General features: G+C 46.2%; 1 protein-coding gene across 1 annotated transcript; it reads right to left on the bottom strand.

Moving 5' to 3' along the window:
* Positions 1-616: 616 nt before the first annotated feature.
* On the bottom strand, positions 617-4,982 carry LOC127299404 (phenylalanine--tRNA ligase, chloroplastic/mitochondrial). The gene is made up of 10 exons (XM_051329365.2): positions 4,659-4,982; positions 4,168-4,361; positions 3,563-3,769; positions 3,362-3,479; positions 3,193-3,269; positions 2,930-3,109; positions 2,316-2,360; positions 1,719-1,823; positions 1,036-1,149; positions 617-951 (listed from the first exon to the last, which is right to left on the bottom strand). The coding sequence occupies exons 1-10, from the start codon at positions 4,906-4,908 to the stop codon at positions 901-903; spliced, it is 1,341 nt and encodes a 446-aa protein (XP_051185325.1). The 5' UTR covers positions 4,909-4,982; the 3' UTR covers positions 617-900.
* Between the last annotated feature and the right edge of the window lie 6,674 nt (positions 4,983-11,656).

The following is an 11,656-nucleotide window of genomic DNA, read 5'->3' on the forward strand; positions in this document are numbered from 1 at the left end:
CTCCGGTCCCAGCGTAGGCGCCGCCAGGCCGTCTGGACTGGGCGAGTGCGCCGCCGCCCGCTGATTCAGTAGGATACTAGGATAGCCAGGCTCGCGCGCACACCGTCGACGTGATGTCTCGGCAAGACTCGTTAGGAAACGAATCCCTATGCGTGCGGATGCTGACTTAAACCATGCTGAAATTAGCACATCGCACATTGTGCTGTAATTCTGAATAAGCCCCCATCACTGTTTCACGAATAATAATATATTGTGAAAGAAACGTGTTCGACAGTTCTGTATTACTCCTAATTTGAGCTAAAACCACGGACAGAAAATATGGAATGGAGGGAGTAGTTTTTATGTGTGATAGATAGATTGATGAGTTACTTGTATACATGTTTATTTCTGAATTGCAGTCCTGCGTCAGTTTTTTTTTTCCGAGATAGAAATTGCGTCTAGATCATTATTTTCAATGGGAGATCATGATATTATGCACAACAAAATCGGCCATCATTGAAGCACTCAAGCACAGTGCAGAAAATTGCAAGATCCATGAATCTTCTTGTCGATCTAGGCATATAAACCACTTTGTCTCTGTCTGTTCAAAGGAAGAAACTTAAGTGCGGTAAAAATCTTCATGAACTTCCGCTGAATATTGGTTTGATGCAAAACTGAGACCAATAGACGATCTTTCTTACAATCGTTACAGTCTACTGTAGCAAAGACGTAGTGTATGCCAATTACATGAATGCAATTCTTCGCCTCAAAAAAGAATATAAGATGTGGGTCAACAAAAGAAAATGGCCCAACTTAATTTCTCTATAGCTAATACAATCTGTCATTTTGTCAATAAATTTACATGCAAAGAGGGACAAAAGTTAGTTCCTTGTTGTAATGTAATATGAAAGCAGTTCTGCTTTATCTCAGCTCCACTTCCAATTTACTTTTGACCGCTTCTCTGACGTTCCACTGCAATCAAATTGTAGTTATGATCAGAACCCATTCAAATCAACATAGCATCTAGAATCATATCATGGAACTTGCTGCACGTACCTGCATGTCGTTGATCTCCTCGTCTGTGAGCGAGCGTTCCATTGACCTGTATGCTATCCTGTAGCAATGACTAGTCATACCTTTCTTGTTAGTGAAATTGTCAATTAGTTTTACCTGCAAAAAAATAGTCTTTTAGCTTGAGATATGGGCTTACCAAATCATATGATATCACAAACTAGTAATACTAGATGCAGAAGGTTAGGGTCCCAACAAACACCTCAATGCTAGCATTTTTTTCAAGATAAAGAGAATACACTACATAATCATGTCACATTAGAAGAGTTTGCCTATACATATGCATGTGGAGTTGTAGAAACTGCATATGGAGTTATGTGGAGTTGTGGAAACTGAAAGGAGTTGGGGCCCATGGAAATGAACTAGAACCCTAATATACTATACTAGCAGAAGGACCTATAAATAACGCAAGGAAAGCCTGGCACCAACACAAACACCATGCCTGTAAGTGTACAGTAGGCTGCAATTGGCTTGCGGAGAGCAGAGATCACAGGGTAAATTCTCGCCTAATTTGGAGCTATGTTATGCGGATTTTTTGAGCATCACCTATTACAGAAATTAAAACATGGCAAAAGCGAAACCATATAAGCTCAAAATATAGGAAACTAAGGTACATCCTTAACAAATATTCGACTTAGAGCTACGCATCGAAATCACAGAGCTCATACCTCCTCTACAAGATCCCCAGCAATTCCTCTGACAACCTCACATAAATTGTTCTCTGTAAATGCATCATTTATCCAGAAACTCACATCCTTGTAACAGGGTGGAAACTATAGAAGAGACCAAGTCAGCTAGGATAATCAGTCGAAAAAGAATTTAAGAAGACTAAGATTAATGTTTTCGTGAATATGCTGACAATAATTAAGAACATTAAGATTAACATTGGTGGATATGTTTGGTACAATTATTGCAAATATATAAACATAAATCATGGTAATCAATGCAAATCATATTAGGATAGATACATTTTCTGCAGACAAATTTAACCACATTTCCTCATTACATGGATGGCACAAAGCATGTAACCTGCAGTTTCTAATGCTAGATGATCAAAACTGAAGTGGATGCACACATATTTGGTTAGCTATATTCCAGTGGGCATGTTTTGCATAGTCAAAGGAGCTTAACCAGATGGGAACAACTATCTCCAGCAGCGTGGTGATTTCTAGCATTTGGCAAGATGCAGAACCACTCTTACACTACAGAAAACTATTCTATCAAAACATGATGCGTAGATACACATAATAATTGAGATTACATACCTTTGAGAATGGCTTGAACTTAATTCCAAGCTTGCCTTTGGAAAACTGAATAATAACAATGTGCACATCTTAGCCATAATGTTGTTAAGGATAAGTTAAATCAGCAGAGTTATGATTACGTAACTAGGTTTCTTATAGTACTACAGTAGCACAAAGCAGATGTTATACTAACCGGTAACTAAGCTGAAGTATACTGCGTTGAGCCTATGTTAGAACTTAGGACCAACCGTATCAGTTATTATGTCAAGTATTAAAATACATTCGGAAACAGAACTTGTTTTTGTTACACTCTTCTAAAATATACAAAACACAAGTTTTTAACATCACAATTTCAGGTCCATTTCCTTTCAGAGAATCAAACACTCAGTCCTTCTGAATTTATACATACAGTGAAATAGTAATTCTAGATATCAAAACGGGGTGACAGAAAAAAAAGATGAGTTCTGCTGACTAGTTCAGCACATAATTCAGAGATTAAAAGGCCATATAGCTTCAACATGGACAACTACTTCCCGCACAAGTTCTGATTATGCAGTCAGCAGTATTTGTTAAATATGTGAATCCAAATACAATCACGCATGAGATAACCAATAATCCAATAGTAGTAGCAATACCTGGGACGTGAAGCGCTGATCATTTGACCAGAAGAGTCGAATATCTGGAATATCGAAGAGGACCATTGCTAGGCGCTCCAAGCCTAGTCCGAAGGCCCATGCAACATGATCTGTCCTACCATTGCTCTTCAAAATTTCCTGCTCAGTGACTCCACATCCCAGAACTTCCAACCAGTCTCCCTACAAAGGTGAAAAAGTTCTTCAGACCGGGTGCCAACACAAGCCATGTAACATGTTTGCTTCGATTCACTTAGTACAACAACCTGAAAATATATTTCCAGTTCAAAGGATGGGTTAGTGAATGGGAAGTAAGTATCAACCCACCGCATCTCCACAGCACCTGCACACAACATAGATCCCTATAGTTTAGCTGACACATGAAGATATTTTATCAATCCTTTGGTAACAAGGAACAAGCCATAAGTGTTTTACCAAACAAATGAGTTGCCAAGCCTTCCAGTGTTTTCTTGAGGTCCGTAGCTGCATATGCTGTCCCATCCATGCCAGAAGCTGACCAGTCCTCGGGAGAAAAGACACGAAAACCTTCCATCTGTAGGTGTGAAAGATCGTAATTCATAAGCATGGTTGTTTAGGAACATTCACGTGAGTCTGGCAACAAAAAATAAGAGTTACCTGATGGAAGACAGGGTAGTGAGTTGAATCAATAGAATCTCTACGATAAACATCACCAATTACAAGAAAGTGTGTATGTCCTTCTCTTAGGAGCTCTGCTTGATGTGCGCTGGTATGACACCTCAAGACAGTTTGAGAATCAACATAGTATGTGTCATTGTAGCTCCGGCTTACATGGTCGGCAGGGACCAAGACATCATCAAAATTCTGCAGAAAGCATAGTTGATCTTAACTGAAGGCAAGAATAACCATAGCTGATTTTAATTCAAAATGTATGAATCTGGAGAATCAGCACACTGAAACTACAAGCGAACTTTCGCCAGAAAGGTAGTGTGCTGGGAGAAGAAAGGAGCAGCGATTAAACTCTTACACAATTTTGAGTCTTACTGAGTAGTGTTCTTTTCTCACTCTTTTCCACCCCAAGTGCCATTTTTCATTTTGCCATATGATTAGTGTTATTTGTACTTAGTTGCAAGTGCTCCTCAGTTTTAACTAGTATCATCTTTAAGGGATTCGCCTAAGCATGTAAGGTCTTTTAAGCTAACAATCAGCTTATGAACATCTAGGCAAGCTACTATAAGCAGTAAGCTACTGGTAAATCATACCTGTTTCGTCGAAACAAGAGGGCAGAGGTCATCGAACTTGACAAACTTCCCAGGAAAACTTTTATCAAAGTAACTGTAGATGGTATTCTTCAGAATCCCCAGAGGGTGGTCATCCCTCCTGTGGAGCTGGAGACCAATCTTGGAGAAAATCGTGTCCGGCACATTGTTCGTCGGGTCGTCCTCCTTCACGACATCTACAAAGGCCACGAAAAACAACAACAATCAGCATCTAAAAAGGACGTTCTACATTGCGATTCAATTCCCCAACTAATTCTACTGGGATTGTTCGCACAACCAATCAGTGGCATCTGATCTCGGAATGCAACAGTTTGGAGTCCCATTATTAGGCGGATATACTCAAGTCTACTGAATCCATGTGGACAACAATGCAGGTGTCTGGTCACTACCAAATCCTAGAGCACTCCTGCTCTGAGGCCCGCTAACCCTCCCCAAGATCCCCGCTTTCAACACCGTGGGGCCAGAGAACTCACCCTCCCGCGCGATCTTGACGCCGCCCACCTCGACGGGGGCGGCCGCTGCCGCGGCGGAAGTCCGGAACGCCCTCGCCCCGGCCGGCGGCGGCGCGGAGGGGAGGAAGCTGGCGGCGAGGAGCAGGCGACGCGCGCGCGAGGGGGAGGAAGGGGAGAGGGTGCGCGTGGCAGGGAAGGCGGCGGCGGTGGGAAGCGTGGCCATGGCGCGGACACGAGCGCGGAGGCAGGCGGTTCGGATAAGCGGGCGCATGGCTGCGCTGGCCGGATCGTGGCCTGATTTTTCCGGAGATTGGGAGCGAAAGCGAAAGGGGGATGAAGACAGAGGAGAGGGAGGAAGGGGTTAAGAGGTTGACGAGGAGAAGAAAGTGTGGTTTAAGGCTTTAAACCTGCCGAAAATTGGCCAACTAAATCATGTCAACCTCCACCATGGCTAGATTAAAGAAGCACGAGGTTTTGTAAGTCAGCGATGTACATATCATTGTGGCTCATCAATCGGGGACATTCTTGCACTGCAGTGGACGAAGATCCACCGCATCTTGTTAACGAATAGACAAATTTACCACCTTCAAATCAATAATGATCTGTTTCGGATCGGCATGCTCATCATGCTGACTGCATGGTGGATTTAGAAGCACCAGAACGCGGCGGTTTTCAATAATGCGCGTCTTTCGGTGACATCCTTGCTTGGCGACATCAAGACCGAGGGGGGGGGGGGGGGGGGGGGGCTTCGCCAGCTTCTCCCCTAGATTAGCTTTTCTGGGTTGAGTTGTACGACGTGGTGTTGGCCCTTTCTTGGACTTGTACATATAACTTTCTTTTTCTATCAATGCATCGAAACGCGAGGCTTTTGCGTCTTTTGCGAAAATCAACGATCATCTGTTTCAGGACTATACGATGAGCTCATGTTTAGTGTAGTATCTGTCAAACGAAACGATTGTTGCCAAAAAAATTGCTGGCAAATAATTTATCTCTATCATATATGATCACTTGGGGCAGTCCATGGTTCTTGTACACATTGTCAAGAAAACCTTGCGCAATTGATGCAACTGTGGATGGATGCTTAATAGGAACGAAGTGACCAAATTTGGTGAACTTGTCAATCACCATAAGAATAGTATTGTATATGTTAGAGAGGGCAAAACTTTTTAGTTGGTTCCATGGAATGAACTCTCCAATTTACCACGTTTTTTGGTTGGATTCATGGTAGATTCTAAAACAAACAAAAAAAACTCGTTTTGGGTTGGTACAGCTTGCACTAATTCCACTAGGACATTAGCACATCAATCGATGACATCTAACCTCCGAATGCAATATATAGTTGGAGTTTCATTATTAAGATGATTTTACACCCGTGCTCAACTTTATTTTGAATAAATTTGCCCAACAGTGCAATTGTTTGTTCATGGAGTAGCATGGTGGTAGTAATTGAATAGTGACAACAAATTGAAGATCTACTATTGTATTCACCTTTTTGCCGCCTCACAAGGGATAAGGTGAATCCATGTGCTATAATTATCATGTGACAGTGTGATAATTTTTTTTCTAAGGTAGCATATTTGAGATTTAAACATTATGTCAAAATTATTTAAGGCTATACTTTTTTATTATTAATTAAATATGTTTGGAGTTTTCACTTTCTTGAGGAGTATAAGAGAGATGTGCTGCATCATCTTTATGTTAGGATGTAATGCTCATATGAATACTTATCAAACACATGCTGAAGTTCCACCAATATTATGTCAGTGATGAATTATTTGTGTCCACTACAACTTAAAGAGAGAGTAGACAAGTGAACCCATAAATCCCGGTCCATTTTAAATCATAACATCTTTCCAATACCATTACCACACTTTGTATTTACTGCTATTTATTAATCCGAAAATACCAAAAATATTTTCTCCACATTGATGCATGTAAAATGTGTGCATGAACTTTGTAGTTTATTGTGTAAAAATCATTATTATTATATAAATTTATTATATTTATTGGTACTAACCTATTAATAGTTGTAAAAGTGCACAAGTTCTTGTTTTAAACTTTGTTGTGTAGAAAATACGCAATTATGGAAAGAAAATCGGTCATTATGGTAAAATTTGGAGTTTTCACGGAATTTGTCCATGTACTACTTTTTACGAAGATCACCACCGTAGACACCCGAAGAATTCATCAAATGAAAAAGTGCCAATGGATAAAATTGTGGGGAATTTTATGTGCTTTATATTAGGCATAAATCCGTCCCAATCGGACTCCGGATGCCCTTGGGGCGGCCATATTACTGCTGAGAACAGAAGCCGTTTCAGGATTTCAAAAATTGATGACGAGGTGATTGATACGAACTCTTGCCATACTTGATGGATTCGGTCAAGCCACGACTTTATAGGCTCATAGATAGAGAGGAGTCCTAGGAAGGTTCTAGAAGTGCCCAAGAACCCTTAGATCAAAGGGCATCTATCCTATAACCAAGATTGCGTCTCCACCTCTATATATTGCGAGGAAACACTTGATGGTGTTGCAGCGACTAGGCACTCGCAGGGACGAAGCAATGTGACCGCTGAGAGACGAAGCATGGCCGCGCAGAGATGAAACGACTGGGGCATCTCGCCCACTGCCAGGCAGGCCCTAGTCTAGGTGACACGTACATTCGTTGCTTCCGTGGCCGCGAATACGTTGACGCCGATACATCATCGATCAGATTGTGTCGAGCCGCTGGATCGTGGTTCGGGATTTTACCCATTTTATGTCCAAGCGAACCGAAACAAACACTTCACGCCAGCTTATGCCGGACCGCTGGAAATGCCCTTACGCCCAACCCTCCCACAGAAATCTTGACCTAGTTAGTGTCGCCATACATGAAGTTGTCATTGGCACCACTCGCCTTGCCTTATCCCTAAAGAGCTCTAAGAGCATCTCCACTCGTCTCCCCGACGAGGCCCCCCTAGCGATGTTTTTTCCATCCGGACGACGAAATTCGGCCCAGTCGCGCCCCCGGTTCCTCGTTTTCGTCTGGATTTGGCCCTTCATCCATCCGGCGAGCCCACGCCATCCCCGGTCCCCCGGGGATCTATCGGGGACTCCGGACGAGTGAAAAGCGGGGAAGGGCCCGATCTGTCGGTGACTCGACGCACGAACCCCACCGCCACCTCGCTCAAAATCTCCCCCACCCCTCGTATCTCTCTCGCCGCCGGCACCACCCAGCCGGCTTGTTGCCCAGATTCCGCCGTCCCTCCTTCTCCACCTGTCTATATTCCGCCGTCTTTCGACGAAGGCCTATCTGGCTGCTCCTCCGCCGGCATGTTTTCCGACTTTGACCTACTCCTCGTCGCTCGCGGCTCGGGTTGCCTCGATCACGCCCGTCAGGTGTTCGTCCATTTGCCTCGCCGGCCATGGACTCGGACGAAGAGGAGGAGCAGATGTTCGTCGAGCTTATGCGAGAAGAGATGGCAGCCGCCGCCCAAGACGAGGAGCACATGATGATCCTCGGTTGCTTGTCAAGCATGTACGCCGGACTGGCAACTGGTCGACGTGGTGGGTCGGCACCAGGTCGCCGGAAGTGCAAGCCGAACTTGTTAAATTTTATGTCGAATTTGTTTGAAATATGTCAAATGCCCCAAGTTGGGGGTGTCCTGCCGGGGGGACGGCTGGAACTTCGGCGCTCCCCAGACCTAATTTTCCTCCAATCCGGACGAAACTTTCGCCGAATTTAGGGCGTGGGGAGCGCCAACGAGTGGAGATGCTCTAAGCTTCCAGGGTTTTGGAGAGCTGTGGTTGCTCCGTGTACCTGCTCCAGTTGAGTGGTGACACGATGATAGTCGGTTTGCTTGTTTTTCATACCACCTCTCGTGTGACAGATGGGCTATGGCACAAATCGATATCAGCAGAAGAAGCTTTGTGTGACTCCGTGGTGCACTTTTCCTTGTTCCTTGTGCGGCCTCTCCGCCAGACCGACACCAGTGCACCGCACCTCCCCTTCCTTCCAGACCCATCTTTTCTACCATGATTGGCCGCTGGGCGCTGGCTCGAGCTCCTGCTGGTCGCCATCCCGCTCTCCGCCGAGTTCTTCACCGCAAAATCGAACTCCGCCCAATGCCCAGCGGCAGGTCCTTGCCGTCTTTGCTGTTGCTGCGAAGGGCTAGAGCTGCATCATCGTGGGGGCCCCGGTCCATCATCGTCCATGACGGCCGCTAGCTCGAACTCCCGCAGGTCGCCTGGCCGTTCTCCTATGAGTTGGTTGCCGCGAAACCGAGCTCCGCCGATCACCGCTCTGCAACTCCTGGCCGCCTCTGCTGCCATGCCAAAGGCTGTCAGGTACGCCATCGCTGAACGCTGATGCTGGTACCCGTCACGAGTGCCGCCGTGAAGGGGCTTGGAGCGTCTCACGAGGAGGACAGGCATAGTGAAATTTGCCGTGGATGAGGGAATGGGCGGGTGAGTGCCGCTGCTCCATGTGTGTTGCCTTATATTTTCACTAACTACATCTATCGATCAATCGACTCTGAAACTCCGAAGGCAGTGTTCCAGAATAATGTGGTGTGCTCACTGTATAAAATTTCTGCAGCTTGGCATCTGCTGGATCTGTGCTCAACCATGGAAGGATTCTCTCCGAATCGTGGTTTTCTGAAGCAAACCTCATCCATGCTGTCCTCTGAATTTCTTATGCCATGTTATCTGAAGAACAAGTTCAATTAAGATTACTGGTTGTACGTATATATCAATATGGTTAATGCCAAACATTTGGTGCATTTATGTGGTATGCTGATTTTCCAAAAAAAAAAAGGTGGTGCCATGTTTGATTCCTTAATGGTGGATGCTACGGTGGCTTGGTAAAGTTTTTAGTTAGAAGTGGGATTGTTCTCTGATTACGTGATTCTTAGTATGGTCCTGTTATGGCTATATACTATGTGCTTTCAGTTCACATGGTGAACATCGTCATGTGTGATTTGGTGCCGGTTCTTACTACTGAATCAAAAACATGGTTTTCAATGATGCCGACATGGATGTATGTTTTTGACGGAAAGGCAGCACGGCTGCTTTCATTACGTGAAGACAGGAACCATACAATGGAAGTAGAACTTCCAAGAGTACAGGAAAAGGGAAGGGAAAAAACTAGCTATGAAAAGCGAAGAAAAAGGAAAAGGAAAAGAAAAAGGTGTGGGCTTTGCCCAGCACACCGCGATAGAACAAAGACACCTTAATCTGGTTCCAACGGTCTGTGTACCAGGCCCTGGACAGAGCGTCTACCAGCTTGAACCCATTCATGACCTTCTGCGATGATCTTGTGGAAAACGGCCTCGGAGGTGAGCTGACGTTGTCTGAAGATACGATCGTTGCGTTCGATCCAAATATTCCACCAGACCAGGGGGACGATGGCTCTCCAAAGCTTGGCCCTTGTTTTGTCGACGACGTGATTGGAAGAGCAAAACCATTCGAGCAAGGGGGCGTCCGTCGGCGGTCGAAGGCTCAGCGGCAGCGTCGCCGCCCCAAGAACTCTGGTCCAAACATCTTGCACAAAGGGGCAGCTCATGAGGAGATGAGAGGCAGTTTCTGGGCTGGAACGACAGAGCTGACAAAGGGGGTCATGAGGGCATCGACGCCTAGCCAGGACGTCGGCCGTGAGGCACTTCCCTTGCACCGCGAGCCAGGAGAAGAACTTGCACTTTGGTGGCACATCAGCCTTCCATATGATTGGCAGAAAAGCAGGCCTGATGGTGCCAATAGACTGCATAGCGTAAGCTGAGCTGGCAGAATAAGCGCCATCGGCGGTCCACCGCCAGGTTAGTGTATCCGGAGACCCTGGCGTGAGGTTAACAGGTCTAAGCATGGTCCATAGATCGGTGAATTGCCGGACCGCAACCGCAGGTAGGGGAGCCTTGAAGTGCCTGATCCACTTATGATTCTCCAACGCACGCTTAACGGAGATGCGGCGCAGCGTGCAGTGTTGGTACAGGTCAGGGAACAAAGCGCACAGTTTGCCTTCTTGCCGCCAACAATCTGTCCAGAACTGGGTGTTCTCGCCGTCTCCGATGTGGATGATGGCCAAAGCATCAAAGATGGCCCTGACCTTGTTGTCAATTGGTAACGACAGCCCGACCCATGGTTTATTTGGGCACATCCAGGTTTGCCAAATCCATCGGCACCGCAATGCAATACTTCGGGCCGCAAGATCTGGTATCCCCAGACCTCCATACATCTTCGGTTTGCAGACTTGCTTCCAGCTGACCAGGCACTTTGCCCCCGGTGCCGATTCCTTGTTCGCCCAAAGGAAACCCCTGGCCGCTTTGTCGATCCTCTTGATGAACCAAGCCGGAGGGTGCACCGCTAAAATCTGGAAAATAGGCATGGCATACACCACCGAAAGCAGCAAGGTTAGTCTGCCCACCGCGGAGCTGATCATGTTCCAGGAGGCCATCTTGTTCAGGATCTTGTCTATGGCAGGCTGCAGTTGAGCTCTCGTGAAGCGTTTGACAGAGAGAGGCAGGCCGAGATAAGTGCATGGCAGTTCGGCAATATGACAGTTGGATTCCAGCACTAGGGGGTGCAGTGGTGTGTCTTGGCAGCGGATCGGGGAGATGGTACTCTTGGCGAAGTTTGTTCTGAGGCCACTTGCCTCCCCGAAAGCATCGAGGATACGGCGCGTCGCAGCGACTTCATCACGGCAGGGGTTTATGAACATAATGACATCATCGGCATAAAGGGAAGCCCGAAAGCGGGGTAGCTGCGGACCGATTGGCCGGAGGGCTCCTTCACAGTCAGCAGCATGCAAGAGCGCGGGCAGCACGTCCATGACGAGGACAAACAGGAGAGGGGAGAGTGGATCCCCCTGTCGCAAGCCACGCCTGTGCCAGATCTTGTCGGAGAGCTCGACATTGACAAGGACGCGCGTGGAAGCCGTGGCTAGGATGGCTGAGATCCAGTTTCTCCACTTTTGCCCAAACCCCTTTGCCTCCAAAACCTCAAGAAGGAAATCCCATGAGACGGAATCAAAAGCTTTTTCAATATCG

This window comes from Lolium perenne, chromosome 5 (genome assembly GCF_019359855.2).
Source record: "Lolium perenne isolate Kyuss_39 chromosome 5, Kyuss_2.0, whole genome shotgun sequence".
NCBI classification, from domain to species: domain Eukaryota; kingdom Viridiplantae; phylum Streptophyta; class Magnoliopsida; order Poales; family Poaceae; genus Lolium; species Lolium perenne.